This window comes from Rhododendron vialii, chromosome 1a (genome assembly GCF_030253575.1).
Source record: "Rhododendron vialii isolate Sample 1 chromosome 1a, ASM3025357v1".
Lineage (NCBI taxonomy): Eukaryota > Viridiplantae > Streptophyta > Magnoliopsida > Ericales > Ericaceae > Rhododendron > Rhododendron vialii.
In genome coordinates this window covers 18,257,900-18,285,343 of record NC_080557.1, presented here as the reverse complement: position 1 = coordinate 18,285,343, position 27,444 = coordinate 18,257,900, and the positions used below count along the sequence as shown (strand labels likewise).

At 36.0% G+C, this 27,444-nt stretch overlaps 4 protein-coding genes and 1 non-coding gene across 5 annotated transcripts; 1 reads left to right on the top strand and 4 right to left on the bottom strand.

Moving 5' to 3' along the window:
- Window positions 1–823: 823 nt before the first annotated feature.
- Window positions 824–1,796, bottom strand: LOC131318169 (uncharacterized). Its single transcript, XM_058347984.1, has 4 exons — window positions 1,713–1,796; window positions 1,446–1,556; window positions 1,132–1,347; window positions 824–1,041 (listed from the first exon to the last, which is right to left on the bottom strand). Exons 1-4 carry the CDS (start codon window positions 1,773–1,775, stop codon window positions 856–858), a joined length of 576 nt encoding a protein of 191 aa, XP_058203967.1. The 5' UTR covers window positions 1,776–1,796; the 3' UTR covers window positions 824–855.
- Window positions 1,797–3,067: 1,271 nt separating this feature from the next.
- On the bottom strand, window positions 3,068–5,781 carry LOC131318163 (uncharacterized). Its single transcript, XM_058347972.1, has 3 exons — window positions 4,979–5,781; window positions 4,493–4,630; window positions 3,068–4,382 (listed from the first exon to the last, which is right to left on the bottom strand). Exon 3 carries the CDS (start codon window positions 4,057–4,059, stop codon window positions 3,100–3,102), a length of 960 nt encoding a protein of 319 aa, XP_058203955.1. The 5' UTR covers window positions 4,060–4,382; window positions 4,493–4,630; window positions 4,979–5,781; the 3' UTR covers window positions 3,068–3,099.
- Window positions 5,782–11,624: 5,843 nt separating this feature from the next.
- TRNAE-CUC (transfer RNA glutamic acid (anticodon CUC)) lies at window positions 11,625–11,697 on the bottom strand. Its single transcript has one exon. It is a non-coding gene; the product is annotated as a tRNA-Glu (tRNA).
- A 2,991-nt stretch (window positions 11,698–14,688) lies between these two features.
- Window positions 14,689–17,541, top strand: LOC131318155 (pentatricopeptide repeat-containing protein At4g39952, mitochondrial-like). The gene has a single exon (XM_058347961.1). The coding sequence runs from the start codon at window positions 14,833–14,835 to the stop codon at window positions 17,158–17,160; it is 2,328 nt and encodes a 775-aa protein (XP_058203944.1). The 5' UTR covers window positions 14,689–14,832; the 3' UTR covers window positions 17,161–17,541.
- Window positions 17,542–18,142: 601 nt separating this feature from the next.
- LOC131329028 (linamarin synthase 2-like) lies at window positions 18,143–19,914 on the bottom strand. The gene is made up of 5 exons (XM_058362065.1): window positions 19,812–19,914; window positions 19,316–19,704; window positions 19,080–19,179; window positions 18,804–18,998; window positions 18,143–18,267 (listed from the first exon to the last, which is right to left on the bottom strand). Exons 1-5 carry the CDS (start codon window positions 19,912–19,914, stop codon window positions 18,143–18,145), a joined length of 912 nt encoding a protein of 303 aa, XP_058218048.1.
- Window positions 19,915–27,444: the final 7,530 nt, after the last annotated feature.

The window sequence follows — 27,444 nt, the reverse complement described above, 5'->3', positions numbered from 1 at the left end:
AACACCACTTTGGTATCTACACTTTATTGAAGATACATAATTCCACGCTCGAAGCAAATGCACACATGTTCAGATTGTCCCTGTTTAAATGAGAATTTAATCTTCTTCACATTTTGCAAACAGCCTAGCACTTCACACTGGTTTCCAATGAAATCAACCCACTTTTGAACCTGGATATCCACGCGGGAGTCATCCTAGAAAAGACTGCGGGTCCTTTCTCAACCAGTCAGCTGGAGCTCCGAACCCGGGATCCGAACGAGAACCCGCAAGTCACGTTCTACTACTTCCAACATCCACTAGACCTCGAGAGGTGTGTCCAAGGCATGAAAACCATAATAACACATAAGACACCAATAGTAACACACAAGACACAGGACACAACAGGTACCAACTTAGCTTTGTCATACATTGCAAGGAGCAGACATAAACATAGCAAAATGAGTGCAAGGAATAGACACAAGCATAGTACATTACATTTTATACTTGAAACAACAAGGTATATGCAGAACTTGAAACCTTACTAAACCTTGGTAAATTTGCACTGAAACAGAAAGGTGCACATGCTAATAGTCTAAAGTTCCAGAAATTAAACCTTGTTAACCTTTCTAACCTTGCTAACAGTTGCAAGTTCTAAGAATTAAAAGTCAAAGAGTATGGGCTAGTGAGACTTAATACACCAATAGAATACGCAATATTATCAACAGTGCACGAATAAATGTATCAAGTCTGCTCTGATTTTCCTGCATTCTGCTTGTGTTATTTGACTTGTTTGCTCTTCATTTGACAGATACTTCTTGATTATCGAAAAGACGACAATCGCACAATCAACACTGCAAGAATTTAGAATTCAGTCGATTAAGATTGAGAACTAACATTGCGAATTAATAGTAGTTGGAGTTTCTTTTGATAAAAAATTATAAACAATACTTTCCTTCCCGTCGGTTGTTGGGGGCAATTTTTCTGAATCTCCACTTTGTCAGTAATATTTCTTTTGCAGGGTTCTCTTTGGTCAATGTTGACATATGCCGCAACAACTTGCCTCTATTTTAGAAGGAAACAAACAATGCGCAGCTCTTAAAAAAGTGCTTTTAGAGTTAAGAGTAGGATATTTCATTAACAGGTTTTGCTTACCAAGAGATTTGTTGCATTACAATATTCATCTTTTCCACTTCTAGGTTTAAGAGAGTTATAGAACTTCCAACATCCTTCGTCTTTATCAAGAACAAGCAATGTCCAATGGAATCGAATGAGTATTGGAAAAAGAAGAAATCTTGCCCCTACAGATTTTCTCATTACTTTTCCAAGCATTGCCTTCACTTTGTTTTGGTCTTTGTTTCGGATCGTGTCCTATTTGCACACAAAACAAAAACAAATGATTTCAATACTGGAGTATTCAATGTGTATGTGAAAAATACAATTCTTTAAAAAAACTTTTAGTTTGTTACCAGGAAGAAGCTGCTGAAGATGAATGATTTCGGTACTGGAGTATTCAAGTCAAACTTCGGCACAACGTCAGAATGGTTTTTCATGAGCTCATTTACATATGCATCTAGACACTGTTTTTAATTTTTTATCAATGAAACACGATTAAAACAGTTTACATCTACACAAAAAGAATAGAATGTCAAGATTTTTACATATAGCTATGTATAGGAGAGCAAGTTCAGGCAAACAGTCTAAACACAAAAAGAAAAGTGTCTTAACATTTTTACCCGGTTAGATATTGCATCTTCAAACAACAGGTTTTGTATGTCTTCAACTTCAATGTGTAGCATGTCAACTTCAGAACTCCATATTACAGCATTGCATATCGCAAAGTGTTTTCAAAAGTTAATCAAAAGTTTTGAAAGAAAAAATGTGAAGATTAAACAGAAACTGCAAGCAATACAATCCCAATGGTTACAAAAGAGAAGATCACATCATCTCAAAAAAGGGCTATCAATTCAAGCTTGACTCCATGTCAGGTTTGAAACTCCATGGAAAACTGTTTCGAAAGGTCATTAACAGATGAATAATATTTTCTCTACAGTATACAAGACCACGATTAACAGTGTTAAACTCCATGGAAAACTGTTTCGAAAAGTCATTAACAGATGAATAATACTTTCAGATGAACATGAAGAGGGACACTGTTAATAATAGGACAAGAAACAGGACATATATAAGACACACAAACTTTGTCATTTTGGTGTACACTTCTTGAGAGCAGAATACTTGTTAATGTGTCATGTTATAGCTATCACAGCGAAACTTTATTGGGCGTTGGCAGTGCCTGAATGGGTTCACCATGGAATCTAGATTCTAAATCCATTATGTGTCATTTCACAGAGTCAAATTTTAAGGTAGCATTAGGAGACTGTCGCTTGAAACTAAGTTCCATATCGGGCAAAACTACGACAATGGTACAAACTTAGGTTCAGTGGATCTAAAATCAGAAAATCGTTCTTGAGGATGTGACCATATTTGATTTTACTCGTTGAGTTGCTGTTGTTGTGTTCAATTTTTTTGGAGTTCCCCAATCTTTTGTTTTTGCTAAACACAGTTGAACAAAGAATAGATGTCCACCTTTGATTCCACTAAGTTAAACATACCTATGATTGGTGCTTAGATTATGTGGCATTGGTTGCCCCCTCCTCCAACATCAAAGTTTAAGAGAGTGAAAGAAAGAGATGATAGAAAGACGAATTTCAAGCTTGACTCCATGTAAGGTTTGAAACTCCATGGAAAACTGTTTCGAAAAGTCATTAAAAGATGAATAATACTTTCTCTACGAATTCTATGGTTTTGTTCAATTATTAACACTGTTAACCAATAGAGGAGGAGGATTGAAATGAGGTTCTACAATTTTGTTCAATTATTAACACTGTTAATAATAGGACAAGAAACAGGACACATAGAAGACACACTAACTTTGTCATTTGGTGTACACTTCATGAGAGCAGCTCGAGCAAAAGGTAGAATAGGACATAGGACACACAAGACACAAGCAATAGATATAGAACACAAAAGGTACCAACTTAGCTTTGCCTTAGTCATGTTGTCAATTAACATGATATAAACATTTCAAATTAAAAACATGCAATAGTTTTAAAGATAAATTTACCTAGAATTTCCTGTCTTCCAAAGTTGTTCAATTGCCAACCAAGTTTCTATACGAATGAGTTTTGACATCTCAGTATTGCACTTCTTCAAGTCCTTCAGTTTCTTTTTTGGCTTTTGCACTTGAATTGCCAAAGAAGTTTCTTGGAAGTCGTCTACATCAACAAACTCTACTTGCGGACTTTTCCTCTTTAACTTTCCATACACATAGTTCTCACAGAAATTTGTCTTTCTATCATCTCTTTCTTTCACTCTCTTAAACTTTGACGGTGAACTTTTCTTCTTTGAAATTTGAAGCACTTTTTCAGCCCTTATTTGTTGTGTCACTTCATGAATTTTAATGTTTATCAATTTCCCCTCCAACTGATCTCTCTCTTCCCGCAGTTCCTTTATAGTGTCAAATGTGGCCTTCTGTGTCACTTGATGCACTTGTCTTTCCGTTTCAACATTATATCCTTGTGTTAACTCATGTGTTTCATAATGTTGAACTTGTTCCTCATACTGCTTGTAGAGTTTTTCAAGGGCTTCGTTTTTCTTGCATAATTTGGAGATGTACAAATCCTTCTCTTCAAGTTCCCGCTTCAGAATTTCAATTTCCTCCTTTTGATGTTGAAGAGTTTTTTGCTTTTCTTCATGAACTTCCAAGATTTCATTCTCCATGCTCTTTTTTTCCTTCTCCAAGAGTTCAATCCTTTTGTTCAGTTCATCAATAACTGCAATTGCATCCTTTTTTGATTGGTGCAATATTGTTCCACAAATATTATCCAACGATATCTCATTATAGGTATTTGGAACTAATGTTGAACCGGAATCTATTTGTGACAAATGATCTTCTCGTGATTCAAGGCCAATGCTGTCATGCACCATAGTGAACTTGTACCTTGGCGAATCAACTTCCAATGACGGGTTGGAGGGAGTGTTAAAATCATCTAGCCCTTGTCCACTTCCTTGTTCAGCCATGAAGCCCACTCTAGCACACTCTCCTCTAGTGCTTTCTCCTCTTTAAGTTCCATAAATTTCAGCTTGTTCCCCACGGAGGAGTACTTCAGTCCTTTGTTCTTTTTCAATTTCTGATGTGACATCTTGTTTGAGTTGTGTTGCCCCTTTTTCAACCCTTGCTTCTCTAGAACCTTTAACTTGTTGAGGAGATTCACCATCAACACTCATTCTTACTTTTTCAACCTCCAGTTCAAGAGCTTCTATTTCTCCACATTCTTGTTCACTTCCAAGATTGTTGTAGATCTTTTGTTCTTTATCTGTTTCCCGTACTTGGTATCACTTACCTGTGAAACACAATTTGGCATTCTAACTTGTGTCAAAGAGAATTTTAAGTGTTTTCAGACAGAAAAGGAGTTAATACTGACAATTAACAATTAATGGTGATAAGTATTACTTAATCAGCCGGAAGTTGGTTCAATTGATCAAAATCCCTAAGTACGTCCCGAAGCTCTGAAATGTTCCATTTAAGTAATCTTAGAACTGCATCTGCATTCTTTTGTTGTAGAACTTTAGTCTGCTCACAAAGTCAAAACTGCCAAAAGAAATGTCATAGTTTAGCACTGAAAAATCCATAATAGCTGAAAGTTCTAAATTTTAAAACTGCATTATTCAGAATCACAGAAATGACCTTAAAAAAAATATTCTAATACACTTTACAAATAGAGGGGCTCCAATAATCAAAGTACATTAGGCAAGGAAGAATAAATCATATTTGCCAACGTTTCCAGTCTGAATAAAACTACAGTCTAATACTTTTTTGGTCTGAATAAAACTGCAGTCTAGTAGCAAGAGCTAAAAGAAAATTATTTAGTAATGCATGTTCAGATATCACATAGCACCATCCATAATAATAATGAAATCGTAAAAGATCAGCACATACCATTAAAAGCAAAGAACATCCATGCAATTCATTGAGCTCCTTATGATTTTTGTGAATGGACTTCATCAAATAATCTGTAATAGCTCCTGCCCAATTGTACTGTTTTACCTTTGCTAGGTCTTCCATGTAATAAACAAACGACCAATTCACCGTTGTTCCACTTGTCAAAAAGAGCAATGTGACACAAAGGAAAAGACAGAACAATCTGACAACGTCTTCAATATCTTCTGGCTTGTTCTACTCTTTAGTTCTTTTATCTTTTCCTTCATTGTTGTAGTTGTTAACCTTGGCTCTTTGATGCCCAACCTCTTAGCTAATGCAGTGTCTTCTTTGCTAATGTTTGTTTCTGTCATCTCTTCATTTCCACAGCAAATTCCAAAAATCAACTTCACATGATTATCCTTGAGGGTCACTTTCTTGTCACCCAATCTAAAACTTTTTGTACGTTCATCATAGGACTTCATAACTTTCACAATAACTTCATCAACCTTTCTACAATGATCACTTACCAACTTCTTGTTCACAATTGCTTCAATCAATAACCAAAAAGGTGTTTTTTTGAGGCAAGCTATATGTTTGGGATTGAGTTCGGTATCTTTGATCAACCTAATCATGCCCTGCAGGTTGGACCTATTCAAGCTTACTCGTTGTTGTGTGCTCTCTTTTTCAGCCACTTTTCTTGACCTTTTTTTCACCGGCTGTGATCGGGTTATCAGTTCATCTTCTTCGATGTTGGTTGCTAATTGTTTTTCTGATCTTGGTCTAAGTTGATATTGAGTTTGTGTCTCTCCTCTTGCTCTAGACTTTTCCTGGTTTGCTTGAGCATAACTTATTTCAACTATTTTGCCTTGCTGCGTACTCCTTGTTTGTCTCAACTCGTGACATGTGCTTGTGCTGTTGGGGTTTTGACCTCATCGGGTGTATCTAAGTTTGAGTCATATTCTTGTGTTTCTATGCTTCTGCCGGTTTTTTACTGTTTGAATGTATATCTCTCCTTGCCCGCTCTGCATAATTTTAAAGGAGATCTTATGAGAGCATAATAAAAAGTCTGCACGCACAAATACAATCAGTGGTGAAACATAACATAACTCAGTTAAAAAAATCCATGAATTGATCCCATGCCCTGTCGAATTTCAGGTAAGGGCTTATGACAGTGCTACAAATAACGCAAGGTGCAAATTAACGTAAGGGCTCATGATTTTCCTTACAAAAAGTCATTTTACAATTCGTAGTATCAGTGAATCTCCTTCCCCAGTATCAGTGAACCCATATGGGAACATACATCCTTTTTGGGCATTTCGTCAAACAACTTCCAAGCATCATCCACTTCCCCACACCTGGCATACATCGAGACTAAAGCATCTGACCTTGGGTTGCAATTCGTAGTAAATGGTGAACGCGTTAGGCTCTATCCACCTAAGGGCAAATGGTGAATGTGGGAATTAGACCTGATACTTTCACATACCCATCTGTTCTCAAGGCTTGTGGTCAAGAACTAAATCTGGATTTAGGGAAGGAGGTTCATAAGTCTATGGTGTAATTCCTCGTTTATTTTGTCTATGTTCTTTGAAAAGATGTTAATACTGTTACAAATCCTCACAAATCTGAAAATACGTACTCAAAGAGCTAGGCAACTTGATAAAATTAAAGAAAATGACGACATTGCACAAGTCTTTTGGCGAATGACAAGCACTCAAAGAACTATGCAACTTGATAAAATTACAGAAAATATGTTTTGAAATACGTACTTTTAAACCGGGTCATTGTGCTTGCAATCCACTAGCGGTCTTCCTAGATCGTCTTGTCGGTCGTCTTCCTTAATCGTCTTCTCGATCGTCTTCCTTGATCGTCTTCTTGATCGTCTTCCTTGATCGCCTTCTCTCTCTTCCGTATCGCCTCTCTTTTGATGAGAGATGTATCACTTCTGTATCGCGTTGTTTTGTTTTTTCATCCGAGGGGTAGTTTTGTCATGAAAATACTTGGCAGGACCTATTGGGCTATGATATACGGGCTCAACTTTGTGCAGGACCTATTGGGCCATTGTCAATCCAAGAAGGACCAGCCAAGAAGGCTCTCGACATAAAACACCAAAAGGAGCAAAACCCACAAATCCAGGAGGGCCAAAGGCCAAACTCCAGAAACAGGCCAAGCCCGAACATCTAAGGGCCTCATTTTGCCCAGATCTATTGGGATGGTACGTATTGGTGCCAATGTCTATCTCAGTATCGTTCCGGATTAACCGTAACAGATATTTTACGTAGTTTTAATATATTTTTAAAAAACCAAAGAAACTCAAAGTAAATTTATAAACTAAGTTCTAACACATTGATATACTTTAAAATTAGTCCTAATGACAAATTAAGATGATTACCTATAATAGACTCAAATTTTTGTTGAATAGTCTTAAAATTCAAGCAATTTTTAAGAAAAAGAAAAAAATACACAATTTTTTTCATTTCGGCCGAGATTTTAGTACAAGCCTGGTATTGACCAGTACAGGCTGGTATTTAGGGTAGTATGAAACACCTACTTATGTGTACCATGTATGGTACAGAACGGAATTGACAACTTTGGTCTATGGTAGGAAACCATATACTCTCATGCATTAGATAACACTGCTTGCTCTTCCTTGCAGAAAAAGGATGGGTGGGTTGAAACAGGTCGAGGGTCGAATATGGGTCAAAAGGTAAATGGGTTGAAACGGGTCGAGTCGAATATGGGTCAAGCCAAAGCCAAACCCGCCCGACCCGACCTGTTTTCCTCTTCTTCTTTTTGGTCGCGGGTCGAATATGGGTCAAAAGGTAAATTGGTTGAAACGGGTCGGGTCGAATATGGGTCAAGCCAAAGCTAATCCCACCCAACCCGATCTGTTTTCCTCTTCTTCTTTTTTTTCTTTCCCCCTCTCTTTGATTTGTCTCAATAAGGGGATTCAGAAAAGTAAAATTTTATGATTAAAACTCAATTTTTTTTTGAATAAAAATGAAGCAATTAGAGGCTAAAAAAACTTTTTAAAAAATCAGGTTTTTACTTTTTTTTTTCCATTCCAAACAGTAACGTAACTTCGACGAGGAATCAGAGGCCGCATCAGAGAATTGTCTGGAAGGCAATGATTGCACCGATTGTAAAGTTTTGGTTTTCGTTGTGTTCGTCAAAGCCACTGCTTAGGTTTGGATTAAAAAATCAAGTGACCTTTTTTTTCTCTATTCAATTTTTTTTATATTTGTTTGTTTTGCGACAAACTTTTTACCCTTTTAGTTTGTCTTGACGAGAGAATCAAAAAAGTAATTTTTTCTTTTACTTTTACCCTAATATTTTTTGTAATATTCAAGATAAATCCCAACAACCGGCTTTTTGGGCTTTATCTTGGATGTTTTTAAAAATATTTGGGTAAAAGTCATAATTTTTTACTTTTCTGATTGGAGCCAATCAAAAAACGTAAAATACTTGTCGCAAAGACAAAACGAAAAAAGCCCAAAAAAGAGAGAGGAGCTCATGGGATTGGTCTTGTAATTATCTTATCACGGTCAAGAGGAGCTCAAGGGATTGGAGAGAGAGAGAGAGAGAGAGAGAGAGAGAGAGAGAGAGAGAGAGAGAGAGAGAGAATTTGTGTGGATGAATTTGATTGGATTGAATAGAGAGAGAGAGAGAGAATTTGTGCGGATGAATTTGATTGGATTGAATAGTGAAGACCAACTTTTATTTTTTGGTCGTTCAAAATGAAGGCCGAATTCAGTCTGGTACGGCGAGGATTTTTTGTTCAACAATAGTTAACTTTTGTATAAGAAATGAGTCTTTTAATTTCAACCCATATTGAACTCATTTACAACTCATATAAACCCACGTAAATATGGATTTACATGGGTTCAACCCAATAACAACCCATTATATAATATGGGCGGATTGGATTGGGTTATAAGTGGGCGAATTTGGACGGATTTAAAATTTTGGTTTGTAATTGCCACCTCTAATGCATAACCATTCCTTCTTTTATTTTCACGGAAGAAGAGATGATTTTATTAAGACAAAGAATGGTCGGAGAACCGAATATCATCACGGGCAAGAGTAGTGAGATGTTGGGAGACAGGACCCCCCAACACTCCAGTCTAGCACCTAATAGGGATCGCTTAGCCAATGAATAGGCTACCCTATTACAAGAACGCTTAACATGAATAAAGAAATAAGATGAAAATAAAGGAAAAAGGCAAATTTTAAAATCCGTTCAATTTTGGCAAGCAAAAGCAATTGGTGCTATCCTTCCGAAAGATTACCCTTTAATTGATTGGTTCGTTCTTACTCTTCTTCATTAGGTCCAAAGAATTAAATAGATTCCTTTTTTTTTTTTTTGGTAAATGAATTGGTGCCACCACACTTAATTCCATCAACAGCAACCATGGCTACCTTGTTTCCCCTTCAATTGTAGCAAATTGCAATTCAAATCAAATGGTAATATCTTTTTCCCCATCAATCACAATTTTAACCAAATGATCTCTCTTTTTAGTCTTTCCCCTATCAAATATTTCATCCGTCCTTTTCTAAGTGTCTCATTTCGTAACTCCAACTTATTATCGAAACATCATCATTTCACTGTATACCTACAATTTTGTTCGCCCACCTTAATTTTTGGGGGTACGTGCACATTATCCACCTCCTCAATGGTTAATATCCACGTAATTAAAGATTAATAGAAGTACTAGCTTTCTCACGTTCTTAACAGAAGTACTAATTAATGATTTTTTGCCATTTGCCAATACTACTACGTCGTAGATGCTACATCTAACTTCAGATTGTCTGTTTTTTTTTTTTTTAAAGTAAGTTGTCTCGGGTCAATTTACGTACGTGAACCTCGAACTAATCTCAAACTGCTCCTCTCATACCACACGCATATGGGTGAGGAAAGGGGGCCATGAGCGGTAGTCTGATTGTTTTTCTCAACTTAAATTGTGGACTTGACGGGGAGAATAAAAAAGTAATAAAATATAGAACAATCTCAAAAAAGTAGATCTGGAATAATGTACGTAAAATTTATTAGTCTAATCATTACGAGCAAATGTCAAACGAAAATTGACTTGGAAGAGCTTGAGTTCTTTGAAGTAAAGTGAACTTATCGAGTATTTATTTTGATAAAGTGGAACTAGAATGAATTTTCCTAATAAGATCAAATCACGTCAAACCTAACTCGAGTAGCTTGATTCATTAAACAGCCGATTCTCACCTCTTCCCTGCCCCCAAGTAGAGGAGTATAGCGGAATCATTAGACTGAGACAAGCAGCATTATGCCCGTTTCTGCCAAGATTTTTATTTTTTAAGTACTTATTTTTTGTTTTACGAAAAAAATTATTCTCTTACAATACATCATCGTTAATTCAAAAAATAAGTTCAAAAAAGTGCTACATCTAACCTCATAATGTGCACTGCATAAACATTTTATTTGCCATGGGGAAAAAAGAGTCACAAGATTGTTGCTTTATAATCCTAGTAATAAATCAATTCAAATTTCTCCCTCCTCACGAAAATAGTCAAGTAGAGTATTAAACAAATTTTACAGTCTCGATTTGTTTATTAGTCGAGTTTATTTCAAACGAATCACACTCGGAGCCCGATGTTCTAAACCAGCGTAAACATAGAGCAAGTTTTAAACGAGCCAAAGTTAAGTTGAGTCGGTTCAGTCGGGCTCGAATAAGTTGGTTCATTTAACGCACTCGTTTTCAAATCTTCCCATCTGCCAAAGCCGATGACTGTTGTGCTCTCGCATCACAACTTTCATCATCTATAGGCAAGGATTAACTCGTCATATCAGACCTCATACTCTGCACTACATAAACATTTCTGCTGTGGGGGGGAAAAGAGTCACGAGAATGTTGCTCTATTTCCTCGTTCTCAAATTTCTTGAGAAGATATTGACATTTGACGCTCATTTTAACTCTCTTGAATTTTGAAAAGAAAAATAGTTTGATTTTCAAACCGAATTGCATATAAATACGTGTGTCCTACGAGTGCCTTGTGTTAAAAACACTTCTGAGTTCTGTTTTGAACCAGCAAAGGTTCTTACCAACATTTATAAGCCACAAATGCAAATCATGTCAATTTCCATTGAAGCTCTAACAATGGTAGGTGTTGATTACCTTGATTGGGGCATGGACATGGATGAATGGGAACGCAGGGATTCGGAGCTTCCTCCCCATCTATTAGCCGAAGAGGAGGGGGAAGAAGTAGAAAACGAAAACGAAAAAGACAAAGTCGGCGTTCAGAGGAAGGGGGAGACTATTTGTAATTTCCCAGTTATTCTCAATTGCATTTCGGAAAATGAAGCAACACAAATTAGCTTACCATCAAGTGGTAGACGTGTATAGGAGCTAGGGGCCTGGCCTGCTACCTCTTCTTCTTTTTTTTTGGTCAAAAAAAATTTTAATTGCAGAGAAATGTAACAATTATACTTTAAAAAAATTTAGTAGATCGTTAAATTACTTTTACTAGTTGATTTTGAAGTATGATCAATCTTAGTAAGCGAGTGCACACTTTTTTGGTAAGGTATGTATTGGCAATCGATTTTTTTTGTTAATTTTCTAGCAAGAAATCGAACAAAATTGATTGTTGAAATATTTTTCCTTTTAGCATTGGCCGCACTGAAAAGAAGAAAAATAAAAAGTTCCGTTGCCGGGACTTGAACCCGGGTCTCTCGGGTGAGAGCCGAGTATCCTAACCAACTAGACTACAACGGATTTATTAATGAGGATTAAGCTTTTAATATATAGCATTATACCTCAATGATTCAAAGAATCAATGTAGTTTTGCAGCTTTCGCTCAAGATTATAACGGTACTCCCTCCGTCCCCATTTAATTGTCCACTACGATTTTGCGAGCATTTTCAACGACTTATATCTCTCGACGCATATTACTAAATATATGCAATATGGATCTTGTTTGATAGATCTCAATTTTTTCTATAAGACAATGATTTCAAAAACATAATATATGTCGAGAGATATAAACCGTTGAAAAATGCACGCAAAATCGTAGTGAACAATTAAATAGGGACGGAGGGAGTAGTGTTATTTTCCCATTTACGATATCAATAAATCCTAGAAACAAATAATTTATCGGAGTCGAGTATCTTGATCTAATCACCTGGGTCTAGCTAGCTTAGTTGGCCACTCTTGTACATTCCTATATGGGTGGTCGAATCTTATCGAAGGCATGAATCGATTACTTTCTCCCCTTACTATTCTTTCCGCTCTTTGTTTCTCCCATATGATTGGCTTATTTCTTGTATTGGTTTATTTTGTTGGGCTTGGTTGTCTTATGGATTCCACACAGTTAATGTAATGTCTGTGGTTTACACTTCGTACTTTGTAATTTGTACATGATGTAAATAATCTCTCCTATCAAATTGACAAAAAAAGGTGCCTTTCTCTGTATAGCATTTAAAATGAAAACAGAACCAGATAGTTCCGTGTCTTCATACCCTCCATACTTCTATTTTGTTGGCTCATTTCGAAACAACGCCGATAATTTCAGTCATTTAGTCCATAAATCTCTTGGTATTGCGAACAATTAGTTTGATCAGGCATCAATAGTCATGTGAACGAGTTACATTTTGTTCTTTTAAATAGACGGTAAATATAATTTCAAATTTATGTTCATTTCATAAAATAAAATTCAACACTTATTTTTCCGTGGGAATTACATAATGAAGGATTTTGTGCTACTCCGGATGGACCCATGAAATTATTGTGAACAAGTGATCTAACCTTCGGAATTGGATTAACTATCGTGATCCAGATTAAACATGGTTTTTAAACATAATCTCCTAATTGTGGATTTTACAAGAGTACTAGTGGATGCGTGCTTATCATTGAGGGTGAGTTTGGATTAAATTTATTGTTAATGAAATCGATCGGTGCTATACCAATTGGGTGAAATTTATTTTAGCTTTTTTCCATTTTTTTTTTTAGATAATCATTCGTCTTTACAATAGGAATTGCAAAATATTTAAATGTGAACAAAAGTTAAAAACAATTCAGAAAAAAAAAATCATGAAAAATACTGAAGACACATTTATTGAATTTTTTTTTTCGTCTTTAGAATTTTTTTTATTCTCGTCATAGTTTTCAATTTTTTGAATTCAACTCATCAAGACAAATAATTTATTCTAAAATTAAAAAAATCAAATAGAATGACGCTAAAGATAATTCTTTAAGTTTGAGTGAAACCGGCCCTAAGCCGATTCAATCTGCTGAACTTATGTAGCATTACATCCCTCCACTATTAATCCCATCAAAGTCCTAAGCCGATAGGTTGTTCCAGTTTCTTTGTTAAAGTTCTTTTTTTAAAAAAGAAGGTTTTTCAAGCTCAAAAATTATGTGTTTACGCAAATAATTCTTCTATCAATATGGATCTTGTTTGATAGATCTCATCGAGATCTTTTAAACGGTGTAAAAAAAATTAAAAAAATATTTTTCATTTTCATTATATTTAAACTTGAAAAACCTTCTTTTTCTAAAAGTTTTTTTTATTGCGCATCTGGAACACCCCCAATCTGCTGAAATTATGTAGCATTACATCCCTCCACTATTAATCCCGTCAAACTTTGATGTTCACACCGAAACCAAACCGTCTAAACCAAAAAACCATAGTTACAAGGGAAATGCTAGGTACAAAGAAAATTTAACTCCGAAAGTACCCCGAAAACAGCAATCAGTAGTTGAGAATCACTTTGATGATTGGGTCACACACATCAAAGTGAATCTCAACCACTAGTTGATCTTTTCGGGATAGTTTCGGGGTAAATTTTTTTTATCCGTAGCATTTCTCTGGCTACAACGGAAAAATCAATTAAAAAACGTGCCAATCTTTGCGATTTTTTTTTGTCAAATTGTTGCGATTCCATTTCGGGTAACTATCGATTTGGGTGATACTGTGGTCTCTAAAAATAGGAATATTTTCAAGGAAAATGGTAATCACCGAAAAGGGCGGAAGATAATAAGTAAAATGTGTATTGATATTCAAAAAAAGTGTATTGATATTTGTGAAAATAAATTATTATCTGTTACATATATATTGATATCCGAACTTGTTCGGACTTAGGCTCCGTTCCGGAACGTAAAATAAATATTTATTTTTTAAGAAAGCAATTTCAAGCTCAAAAATAATGTGTTTTTACAAATAATTTTCCTACCTATATAGATCTTGTTTAATAAATCTTATCAAGATCTTTAATACGGTGCAAAAAAATTAAAAAATTATTTTTTATTTACATTATTTTTAAAATTAAAAATATAAAATAAACTATTTATTTTTTAAAAAAATTTCTGGAACATGACTTTATTTACATATTATCCTCCTCTGGGCGGAGTTAGGAGAAAACGGAAGAAAATCTCCGTCGTCATCTTCGTTTCTGTCACACGCCCGTTTCACTCCGGAAAAAATCATTCCCTCCCAGTGATTGAACATGGCTCTCTCGAAGGCAACTAGGTGTATACCTCCCACATCTTACTCTCTCCAAACAAACACAATACCCTGTTTTGTTTGCAAAACCCATTAAAAATTTGAGGGAAAAATACACAAGGACGAAGACCTCGCTGTCCCGTTCCCTCTCGAACCTTTTGTTTTGGTATGATGATTTAAAAAATTTATTTCATACATTGGTAAAGGAAATGGAAAAACATCAAAAGCCTTAATTTATTTTTTGGAAGAAACTGGGGAAAAAAATGGAGATTTTTGACCGGATGAAATTCAGAACCTGGGAGAAAGAAGAAAGGAAGAAAAGTTGGGCGTTGGTCGGGGAGAAGATGATGAAACCGCTTAGGTTTCTCTTTCTTGCGTGACAACATAAGGTAGAACCAGAATGGAGACGGATGGTTCGATTCAAACCAAATCACCTCTACACACGTTGTTTATCCACATCTTCAACATCTAATTCAACTCCCTACCTCAATTCCCACTTCACCTTCTTCCTTTCCAACCAAATCCCAGACCCCAAATCCCTCCTCCAAACCCACGCCTTCATTATCACAAGCGGCCACGCTAACAACCCCTTCTTAGCATCAAAGCTCATTTCCCTCTACGCTTCTCTCAACAAACCCACCTTTTCCTCCAAAGTTTTCCATTCAGTTCAATCCAAAGATGCCTTTCTATGGAACACTGTTATCAAATCCCAATTCTCCAATGGGTGTTACTTAAAAGCCCTTGATTTTTACCTCCAAATGCGAACGTCTTATATTCTACCAACCCATTTCACAATTCCTTTGGTTGTTTCTTCTAGTGCTGAGCTGTTGTTGTTGAAAAGGGGTATGGAAATACATGGGTTAGTTACAAAACTTGGGTTTATCGCGGGTAATTCTGCAGTTGGGTCTTCGTTTATTTACTTTTACTCGATGTGTGGTTGTGTGGAGGATGCGGCTCTTGTGTTCGACAAAATGCCAATGAGGGATGTGGTTGCTTGGACCGCGCTTGTTATTGGGTACGTGCAGAATGACGAGAGTGAGAAGGGTTTGGAGCGTCTTTGTGAAATGCATAGGGTTCGTGGGGATGGGGAGAGGCCAAATTCTAGAACATTAGAAGGTGGGTTTCAAGCTTGTGGGAATTTGGGTGCTTTGTTAGAAGGGAAATGCTTACATGGATTAGCGGTGAAGACTGGAATTGTGTTTACAAATGTTGTGCAATCATCAGTTTTGTCTATGTATGCTAAGTGTGGGACTCCTGGGGAAGCTTACCTTTCATTTTGTGAAGTTGATCATAAGGATCTTATATCATGGACGTCAATTATTAGTGTTTATTCAAGATATGGGTGGAGTTCCGAGTGCTTGCATCTATTTTGGCAAATGCAGGTTACTGGAGTATATCCCGATGGAGTTGTTATCAGTTGTCTGCTTCGGGGGTTTGGTAATTCAATGAGGGTCTCCGAAGGAAAAGTTTTTCATGGGATAATCTTGAGGTGCAATTATATAACTGATCAGATGGTAAAAAATGCCTTATTGTCAATGTATTGTACGTTTGGACTTTTTTCTATTGCAGAGAAGCTTTTTGATAGAGTACGAGACAGGGACAAAGAGTTATGGAATACTATGGTTTTTGAGTATAGTAAGGTAGGACAGGAATCAAGGTGCTTAGAACTGTTTACAGAAATGCAACATCTAGGTATTGAATTTGATTCAAATAGTCTGGTATCTGTGGTTTCTTCGTGTTCACGATTGGGGGCAACCCGTTTAGGTCGGTCACTTCATTGTTACGTGATTAAAAGTTTAATGCATGAGAACGTCTCCATTGCCAATTCGCTTATAGACATGTATGGTAAAAGTGGAAACTCAGTCATTGCATGGAAGATATTCAGTCGGGCACGGAAGGATACTGTCACATGGAACACATTGATTTCATCTTACAGTCATAGTGGGCGTTCTACTGATGCTTTAGGTCTCTTTGATAAAATGGTCTCAGCAGGCTTCAAGCCTAATGTAGCAACACTGGTTACCATTCTGTCTGCTTGTTCCCATATTGCATCTCTAGAGAAAGGAGAACAAATTCATGGTTATGCCATGGATGAAGGATTTGAGCTTGATATATCTCTTTCCACTGCATTGGTTGATATGTATGCAAAATGCGGGCAGCTTGACAAATCAAGGAAAATCTTTGATGCAATTAAAGAAAAAGATGCTATTTCTTGGAATGTGATGATCTCTGGTTATGGAATGCATGGAGATGCAGAATCTGCAATAGAAATCTTCCAGCAGATGAAACAGTCAAACGTCAGACCAAATGAGCTTACGTTTCTTGCAGTTCTCTCTGCTTGTACTCATGCAGGGCTTGTTGGAGAAGGGAAATGCTTCTTTGACAGAATGGGGGACTATGCTCTGTCGCCAAATCTGAAGCACTATTCTTGTATGGTTGATCTCCTTGGGAGATCAGGAAATCTGCACGAAGCTGAAGATTTGGTTCTTTCAATGCCTATAGCGCCCGATGGGGTTATTTGGGGTTCGTTGTTAAGTGCTTGCAAGATACACAACAATGCTGAGTTTGGTATTAGGGTTGCAAAACATGCTATTGAAGCTGACCCAGAAAACGAGGGCTATTATGTGATGATTGCTGATCTTTATCTCTCTCTTGGGAGGTGGGATGAGGCAGAAAATGTGAGAGCAAAAATGAAGGAAATGGGCGTGAGAACAAGAGCAGGTTGGAGTACAGTATAAGCAAACAAAGAGTAGGGCTTCTATCTCCGACAACCACTGCTGCTGGTGTCAGTATTCTCAGTTGGATGGTTTCAAGAATGCAACATTGTCCTTTCCCATCCCAAAAGTTTACTCTACCTGGAAAACGGCCAAGAATGGCAGCTGTGATGGGGTTGCAGGTAGGATCACATTTATCTCGCATAAGGACCCATTTTTCCCATCTAGTAGCCGACTAAGGGCTGCTGATGAAGCGCCAAAAGAAGGTGAACAATCTCATGGCAAAGGGTCATAATAGGTCTCAGATGCCAAAATTGATGAAGTACAAGCGAGAAAGATGGGGAAACACTGAGCAGGGAAGGGGAAAAGATGCAACAGAGGTGGAGATGGAGCACAGAAGTGAAGGGAAGAAGAGAAAGAAAAGAAGGTGGGAGAGAGTCTCCTGAGGACAGAGGTATGTGCAAGTAACAATCGGTTACGCCAAAACTAACTAACATTCATTACACTCATTCCCTGTAGATGCTTTATACAAAAAGAAATCTGACTATCTGAGATGAGAACATAGAGGATTAAGTCCTTAAAATGGACTATGTACTTCCGGATTCTTTTTTAGGTTTTGAATGATTTTAATAGTTTCCTCTCGATCTTGGGAAAAATTCGGCTAGCTAAAAGACCTACGCGCTAGCCGGTTTTCATTTATTTGTGGGAAGTGCAGACAAAGAGGTGACAAATCAAATGTTTAATGTCATTAATTGACCAAAATTATGTGACAAACATTATGATTTGCATCTAAGACTTGCGTTTGTTGGAAAACAAGCTCATGCTTAAACTCCATAATTCCAAATATAGGTCTCATGACCTCCTTTCTCTCTGTCTTTTCCCCCTTTAAATTTACAAAAGAAACCTCAATTATTTTTTATAATGCACATTTCTTCAATAAAACGTTGCTTCTCTCAAATTGATTGGAGGGTTCAGTCATTAAAAAACTAATTGGACCTCCAATCAACTAAACAGGCTCCACTGGGGCACCATACGGAGCAATTGTTCCGACTTTAATTAGGTTCCTTGCAAGTGGACGATGGGATTGGGCTTCCAGAATTAGTTGAGGTGCGAGTATGCTGACCCGGAAACCTAATATCAAAAAAAAAAAAAAAAAACGGGAACTATGCAGGCTAAACACAACCCTGGATCGAATTTGATTTGGTAAAATTTGAGGAAAATAAGCTACCATAGTTGAAACACAGAAAAGGAAATCTGTAGCAGAGTAGCGATGAAATTTGTTTTGAGCTTCTAATTTCTAAAAAATAAAAAAATATTCAAAAAAGTAGAAAGGTATCCCAAGGACTATTAGCTGGAGTAGGGACCAAATTCTCGTTCGTATAAAATGATAGTGTGAAAATCAATTCCCTAGATTTATTAGTTATGGGGTGTTCCAGGTAACCTTCCTTTTTTAAAACTTCTTTTTCTTCAATTTCAATTTCAAATATAATGAAAATGAAAAATAATTTTTTGATTTTTCTTGCACCGTATAAAAGATCTCAATGAAATTTATCAAACAAGATCCATATTGGTAGAAAAATTATTTGCGTAAACAGATGATTTTTGGGCTTGAAATTACCTTCCTTTTTCCAAAACCTTCATTTTGTTTAGTTGGAACACCACCTTACTCTGCATAGCCTCCTTAATGAATCTATCCAAGTTACTGTAAGATGATCCGCCAACATTAGTCGCTTCTTCAGCCTTCTTCTTCCACTCCTCAGATCTGCTCCTCAATTTCTTCCCTTTCTCCCCTTTTATCATATCCCGGACAAGAGCCTCAACTTCTTCGCGCTTCACATCATGATCCACCTCCACTCCGATCCCTCAATTCGTGCACGCATACTGACAATTCGCTTGTTGGTCAGCAAAGAAATGCTAATAGATTACCGCACGCCTTAACATACTGTTTCCATCATTGAACTCCACCCGCAGTGTATCAGAAATGCACCAACGGATCGGTGTGACAGCACTTCGGCTTGGGGGCACCAACTCACTAGCAAACCCCTATCCTTAGTTTCTTCCAAAAGTTCTTTAGGCAATATTCCCCAACCACAATATCAGGCCTAACCACCCATAAAAATGGGTGATTGCTATTTGCAAGGCCCCAGGCAAACTCTCTCAAGTGTTCCCCACTCATTACAGTCACGCTCCTGTAGTTCAAGTACATGACTGATTCAGGCTCTCTTCGGTCTAGCCACCGGAGAGACTCCGAGTTCTCTTTCCATAAGCTTGGATTTATTGAATTGATTTGAGTATCAGTCACGTGCCTTCTACATAGCAAGTGTTGTGGTCCTACTGTATACATGCGGGGGAAGAAATTTGACGCAATCGCCTCTAGAACTTCTTGTTCGAATTCATCAAAGGTGTTGAAGATGATCGCCAGAGACTTCAAGCGATTTTGCGCCTCTTCCCCCATGACGTGGTTGGTGGTTCGGTGGTGGCTCGGGAGGTCCTTCAACCGCATGTCTCTCATGCCCGGTATCCAATCGATAGCAGTGTCAAGAGTTCCATCACTCATGAAGTTCTCATCTGAAGATACATGAAATTTTGACATTTATTGGGTAGATTTCACAAATAAAAAAAAATATCAGATGCTTTAGCCTTGGTAGCTATGTGTCCATACGATATATTATTACCACAATCATTTGCCAAAACTTGCGTAGACTGCTCTGTCCCTAACTTTAGTTGTAAGGCTTGAAGGAGGTCAACATGGTGCGAGAAATAGATAGGGTGCACCATAGTTTTAAATAAAAGCGGTTATGTATCATATAGGTCTTACATAACAAAATTTCAGACATTTGATACCGTTATTTACATACATATCAACCGATACAGTCTGATACTAGCCGATATATGATCACATCACCGATACCGTTACATTTTCTGATACTGCGATTTAAAACCATGGGGCGCACAATTATAACCACATCTAGGCAATTGCTGATCAAAACAGAACTTGCGAACTGAGACTTTATTTTACAAGAAAAAATACGTTAGCCTCTTTTCATGTGTAACCTTTTTAAAAACATTTAGGGTGCATTCTTCTTGAATTTTTTGTTTAAAACTTTTTCCGGTATTTTCTTATTTTTCGCTACTTTTTTTTTTTTTGAGTTTTTCGTTGTAATTTTTGGAGTTAATCATTCATCTCGACGACACTTCAAAAATACCGAGAAAAATTAATATAAAATGATACTTTAGACAAAAAAGACAGCTGCTTGGTATTTTCTCATCTTTAGTGAACTTTTTTTTTCTTTTGATTATAATTTATTTTACTCTTTAGACTCCTCTTGTAGAGATGAATAGTTAATCCAAAAAATATTATGCAAATTTAACAAAAATTCAGAAAAGATGAACAAAATACACAAAACCAAAAAGTCAAAAAAGTTGAGGAGAATGGAGCCTTAAATCTGACCAAATGGAACTTAAGGGATGGGAAAATCCACTAATGAGAGGATCAAAAAAGGGACGATGTGGAGCACAAATAAATGGGATCGGCAGACAAATACATGTTCAACAAATAGAAATTAAATTACATTGTGTATATTATGACTTTGTCAATTTATCCTAACAAGTTTAAAAAGTACTCCATCAATTTGGTCCCTCATTGAATAGTTTTTAATATAGTCCAATTGATTCGGCAGTACGTGTGCCCCAAATTGAGAATTGACTACTCTCTTTTCTTTTCCTTTTTTATACGATATACATCAGCGGAGGTTAGTTAGATATTAGTATGTTAGTCAACGGAAGATTCAGAGGTATTCATAGTAGGGGTGGCAAATGAGCGGGTTTGGGCCAAAATGGGTAAGTTGCAAGTGGGTTGGGTATTTTAATGGATTATTGACCCATTTAGAACCCATTGATTATTAGTTCAATTACCCATACCAAACCCAACCCATTTATTTGAAATAAAACCTAACCTGCCCATTAACCCAATTACATACTATATACTAAAATTTAAAATGACTAAAATACCAATTTACACTAAAATGACCATATTACCCCTGTAAATCTAAATGACTAAAATACCCCTATATAACAATAATTGGTCTAATTACAAAGAAAGAAAGCTTCACTTCCCCCTTTCATTGGTTGGGTTTAGGGTTGGGTTTGTGCTGAATTGTATTGATCTGGGTTTTTAGGCCTTTTTAGGTGTGTGCTTGTCCCAATGGGTGTATTTCTAATTTAGGCTCAGCCTGTTGGGCCTATTTCAGTTCCTCCGTGTGGTTTGGAGAAGAGGGTCTTGGATGGTCAGGCCGGTGTATCCAAGCTCCTATTATCGCTGTAACTTTGTGTTTATGAGTTAATGAAATTATTTTTTGTTGATCATAAAAAAAAACAGTGTTGTCGTGAGCTTCGTTTATATAATGCGAAAAATTAATTATGTCGTCACACCAAAAAAGTTCTGGACAATAAATACACAAAAAACATTAGTTCCAATTTTCAATGTGCTTCATCAATCTTCACTTAAGCTGCACATTTTCTCAGTATTATGAGTTTCAAGGGGTGATTGTTTTTTGAAGATGAAAAGATAAAATTTACAATTCCAAAAAAAAAAATGACGATGAGATATTTGGGAAGAAGAGAGAAAAAAGGGACAGACAGTTTTGAGATTCAAAGAGAGAGAGAGAGAGATTAAAGTAGGAGAGAGAAGATGCAAAGAGACAGAAGTAAATTTGACGAAAAGCGCGGATCAAAAAAAAAAATTCACAAAAAGCAATCTGCCATTACATGTCGGAGGGTTTTTTTTTTTAATGGGAGTATATTAGTGATTTATTGAGTCATTTACGTGGACTCGTTAAGACCCAATTAATAAATGGGTTGAATGGGTTGAACCCTCAACCCATTCTGACCCAACTAATAAATGGGTTGGGTTGGGTTTATTTTTTAATAGATGGGTTTGGGTTTCTTAATGGGTTTGGGTTCAATTTGCCACCCCTAATTCATAGCCTTGAACCCCAAACATGTTCTCCGTGGAACTCGAACTCAGGTCATCACTGAGGAGAAAAATGAGACAACCAAATTAACTACTTTATAAGGGGCAAAAGTGTGATGACAAAAAGAATCTAACTTCTCTCCAATCGCAAAGATTATTCATTGCTGCAGTGGCAAGGACACGTGGTGATGTTGAGACATCATCATATGTCCTTGCCCATAAGGCAATGCGGGGCGTTCCAATTTCCTAAAAAAGTAACTTTTAGAAAAAGAATGTAATTTCAAGCTCAAAAATTATGTGTTTACTCAAATGATTTTCCTACCAATATGGATCTTGTTTGATAAAAATCATTAAGATCTTTTAAACGGTTGAAAAAAAATTGAAATATTATTTTTTATTTTTATTATATTTGAATTTAAAATTACCTTTTTTTTAAAACATCTTCAAATTGACTCACCAGGACGTTTTAAAAAATCCCCTGTCCCTTAATTTTAGCTATAAAATGTTGTGTCGTTTTTAATATAAAGTACTTTCATGCTGAACTATTAAACTTTTTTCGGACCAATGTCAACAACTAATTGAAATCTTCTAAATGATGCAAACATTTTAAATATTATTATACACATAAGCCAGTTATCATTTCAGCGAAAAAATTGCACGATTATTCAGAAGAGATTCAAATTATACTTAGGACGGAAAGAGTTAAATAAATTGGGAGTCCTACAATACTGAGACCAACATATTTTAAATTGGGTCGTCAATTGAACTAGAGAAAAATCAATTGGGCTAGCTGAGTTGGTCACATCTCTTGCATGTTAGTTCGAGTCTTCCCACCTGCATAGCAGTGTTCTTCCGTTTAGATTATTAAGAAAAGTGTGATGAAATTGTACTGTGCCCAAAACATTTTTTTTTTTCCTCACACTTTCTTTCTAAACCATAGGAATTTTTTTTTAATTTTACTTTCATTTCTTTTGTTTTCCATAGGTTCCAAATACACCGTCAACATGCTGGGCCCCATAATTTGTCATATACAAAAGAATTTTAATATGAGTTACAAATCTGGACCACTTTACCACACGTTTTTTTCTCATTTATGACAACAAGCCCAGAACTCATCTCTCTTTCATGAAAAGAAAATTTCACCAATAGCCTCAATTTCTCATTTTACCAAATATTAATTTAACATAAATCTTTTTTTTGTACGTTAAATTTTTTGTTGTTGTGGTCAAGGGCGGAGGCACATGGGTACAAGGGAGGACGGCCAACCCCACTGGCTACCTAATTTCTCTTGGGATAGGTATATTTTTTACCCCATTTTTACTAATTTGATCCCAAATTTTCATAGGAATAGGCATAATTTAGCTATTTTGACCCTATAAAAAATCTCTAAATTGCCCCAACTTGTTTTTAAGTACATAGAAATCCCAAGCGTTTTCTTCTTTTCGAGAGTTGATAGTGCTAGAAATGAGACTATATGTATTATTTTTCAAATATAACAAGTCTTTTGAGGCCAATTATGAGGCAAAAATGAATTATAAGTGCATATCGATCTTATAATTAACCTTTTAATTTAGTGATTTTTGGACTTGTGTCTAGAAAAAATATATTGCGTATGAATCTAATTTTTGACACCACTAACCAAAATTCCTGGTTCCGCCCCTAGTTGTGCTACGACCTAAGTAAGTCACATAAAGAGCGGGCGGGCGGAAAGCGTGTCTTAAAAACCTCCAAAACAACTGAAGTTCATGAGTGCGAATATTAAGAGCGCAGAACGAGAATCGAAAGCGCGAGTGAAACTATTTTGAAGAATTATGTAACTATGGTTATGATCCTTTCGTATATGAAATTCTGGTTCGGTACTTCCGTCTCCGTAAAGTAGATTGGCCGGTGACTTATTAAGATGGGCCTGAAGTCACGGCCATTTCGAAGCCTGGATATTTAGGTCAGCCAAGGCCTTATGGCCCTTTTCTTACTTAGCCCACCTTACTCACTGCCTTCAACATATGGATCGAGTCACGGGTTCGGGCTAGTTAGAAGAGTCCGTCACGAAACGACAAAAGGCCCCAATGGCGAACTCGTAAAATCCAACAAAAGTGTTCTTCTAAATCGGAAAATGGTAAAGTCACCGACGGTGGCTGCACTGAGTTTTAGATTCATATTCATTTGAAGAACAAAGAAACTTAACAAAGACGACACTAAAAGAAAATGAAAAAAAAAGAGTAAATTAATTAATCAAATTCTGATACTGTAGTCGTTTAGAGCAACCACCTTTGGTTCGAGCTAGTGGCCCTACAAAAGGAAACGAAACTAGTGAAGAGGCACTTGCTAAGCGGCATGACTGGCACGCAAAACCCACCATGGGTCTTGCATGAAAAATTCGAGCCTTTAAATAATTTTAAAAAAACATCGAGTGACCCCAATAAAAATCAGCTGAATTTAATAAGTGTTTGATTCAATCTTTTCATTTTTTATTTAGATTTCAGGTTCAATCTGAATGAAAAATGGGAAGATTAGATCAAGCATTTACACTCATCCAATTGAACTGATTTTTGCTTTGCGCCACTCTTTTATTTTTCTAAAATTATTGAACAGCTCAAATTTTTCGTACGGAACTCAAAGTGGGTTTCGCTTGCCGGACGATGCACCCAAACTCAGTGGCCATAGAAGGGTTCGTTCTAAATACATCCCCTAAATATTTTGGTACTCCCACTGCAGCTTTACATTTACGTCGACAAAAACCTTTATGATGAGGATTTTGGTGTAAATGGGAATTTCATAAAGGTGTTTTTGGAATCTCCCAAAAACGTTCCAAGGAACCAGTTTAAATTTGAAATATCTAAAGGGTTATATAATGTCGTCACTTAAGATCTACTAATTGGAGATACAAACGTCATACTATTCATAAAATGTCTCGTTTGAGCATCTACATCAGACTCTTTAAATTTTGGACCAAATTATACTTTAAAAACTCACTTTATTACTTTAGCTACCCACTTTTAAAATGTCTACTGCATCAGACTCTCTATATTAAAGCTATTCCATTAAAAATATTATTTACTTTCACTATCTTCTCAATTAAATATTTTCTGCCAAGAGTCGTGTTTGGGGCACAACAAAAGGGTAAAAAATTGATAATTTTTGAAAATATCTAATGCATGAGACTCTCTATATTAAAGCTATTCCATTAAAAATATTGTTTACTTTCACTATCTTCCCAATTAAATATTTCTTGCCAAGAGTAGTGTTTGGGGCACAACAAAAGGGCAAAAAATTGATAATTGGAGATACAAACGTCATACTATTCATAAAATGTCTCGTTTGAGCATCTGCATCAGACTCTTTAAATTTTGGACCAAATTATACTTTAAAAACTCACTTTATTACTTTAGCTACCCACTTTTAAAATGTCTACTGCATCAGACTCTCTATATTAAAGCTATTCCATTAAAAATATTGTTTACTTTCACTATCTTCTCAATTAAATATTTTCTGCCAAGAGTCTTGTTTGGGGCACAACAAAAGGGCAAAAAATTGATAATTTTTGAAAATATCTACTGCATGAGACTCTCTATATTAAAGCTATTCCATTAAAAATATTGTTTACTTTCACTATCTTCCCAATTAAATATTTCCTGCCAAGAGTCGTGTTTGGGGCACAACAAAAGGGCAAAAAATTGATAGTTTTTGCGGGACCTATTATGGATCCTACAAAGATGATTCGAACCGTCGTTCATTCTTAAAATATTTTTTATAGGTTTCTAAAAAAATTAGTTCAATTCGATGTCAGTAAGGACTGTTTTAGAATTCGCAATGCGTCCTACGGGTTCAATTAAAAAAAAAAGAAGAAGTGGGAGAGACAAAGTACCAGTTTAGAAACTAATAAAATACCCTTAACGGATGAATAGTGACTCGCCTAAGATAAAGATGGACTGTTGCAAACTTTAAATTTTGACAAGTGGTCCCCACCAATGAAGAGGCTGATGTGTGGCCAATTGACTGCATTGGCTCGTTACTATAGCTTTGGGGGAAAGAAGCTAGTGTGACTTGGATGCTCTTAAAGGTAAAAAAAAAAAACACCCAAAAAATATCTATAATATTCACATTGATAAGTTGCAAAAAAAGGGATAATACTATATAAAATTTATAATCCCGGGCATTTAGTCGTATCGCAATGAAAGGGAGTGTAAGAGGACGGGTGTGCTTCTGCAGTTCTTTCTTCCAAATTCTCTCAATATATTAATAATTTCAAGGGTATTTCAAACATAGCTAAGATTTATTAGTCTACACGGAACCGGGCAACCTAGAGTTCACTAGTCGTGCACAATTCAAACCGTATGAAAAGTGTTCTTAGTGGCCTAGATTTAGGTTTCGTTCGGCTAAATAAATCAACTGATTTATTTTTTTGGTTTTATTTAAAAAAATTTCGTATTTCTTAGTTTTTCGTCAATTTGTTAGGGATTATTGAATCGTCATGACAAGAGGAATCTAAAAAGTAAAAAATTACGATCGAAACCTAATTTTTTTGAATAAAGACAAAAATAAGCCAATAAGCAAATTTTTTCTTCTTTATTTCAAAAAATTTGGATTTCGATCATAATTTTTTACCTTTTAGATTCCTCTCGTCATGACGATACAATAATTCTCAAAAAATTGACGAAAAACTAACAAATACAAAAAAAAAATTGAATAATGACAAAAAAATAAGCTAGTTGGCTTATTTAGCCGAATGGAGCACTAAAAGTATTTACATGTAAGATACTTTTGAAATTTAGATCACTGATTGTAGAGATAAAAGATTCAAAAGTACTTTTAATGGTCCAATTTCGCTAAAAATGCCTAATTGAGTACTTCCTCCGTGCGTATAAAAAAAAAGAAGAAGTACTTCCTCTATCCCTAAATAAATATTCGAACCGCAAATTTAGGTCTCTAAAAAAATGCATTCTTTTGTTTAAAAAATTAAATTTTTTTCCACAAATCAATCGATATTGATGAGTTCTTTCAAGTTGTGATTTTTTTTAAATTTTTTAACAAAAGAATGATTTTTTTTTTAAAGCCTAAGCTTGCAGGCCAGACATTTATTTAGACGCAAAGAAAGTAATACTTTTTGAAATCTAAAGAGAAATGAATGGCTCAAATTGCGCACTACACAATCCCTAGATCTTGTTTACACTTCCAAAACCTTATAGCATCCCCATTGTAATAAGCAAATGGGTGTGAATAAATAAATTTAACAACAATGCTTAAAAAAATACCTCACATTGTAATAACTAAATTTACAAGTCTTTTAGAACCAAATTCCACACATTCCATAACCAAGCTTAAAACTCAATAACTCA

Excerpts from the sequence above, each read along its gene's own strand:
- LOC131318169 (XM_058347984.1), bottom strand. The coding sequence starts at position 1,775 with ATGCTACACATTGAAGTTGAAGACATACAAAACCTGTTGTTTGAAGAT. Across the intron at positions 1,348-1,445 it reads TCTTCAGCAGCTTCTTCCTG|GACACGATCCGAAACAAAGA; the intron begins GTAACAAACTAA and ends GTGTGCAAATAG. Across the intron at positions 1,042-1,131 it reads GTAATGCAACAAATCTCTTG|AGGCAAGTTGTTGCGGCATA; the intron begins GTAAGCAAAACC and ends CTTCTAAAATAG.
- LOC131318163 (XM_058347972.1), bottom strand. The coding sequence starts at position 4,059 with ATGGCTGAACAAGGAAGTGGACAAGGGCTAGATGATTTTAACACTCCC.
- LOC131318155 (XM_058347961.1), top strand. The coding sequence starts at position 14,833 with ATGGTTCGATTCAAACCAAATCACCTCTACACACGTTGTTTATCCACA.
- LOC131329028 (XM_058362065.1), bottom strand. The coding sequence starts at position 19,914 with ATGGTGCACCCTATCTATTTCTCGCACCATGTTGACCTCCTTCAAGCC. Across the intron at positions 19,705-19,811 it reads AGTTTTGGCAAATGATTGTG|ATGAGAACTTCATGAGTGAT; the intron begins GTAATAATATAT and ends ATGTATCTTCAG. Across the intron at positions 19,180-19,315 it reads TGAACTACAGGAGCGTGACT|GGGTTTGCTAGTGAGTTGGT; the intron begins GTAATGAGTGGG and ends AACTAAGGATAG.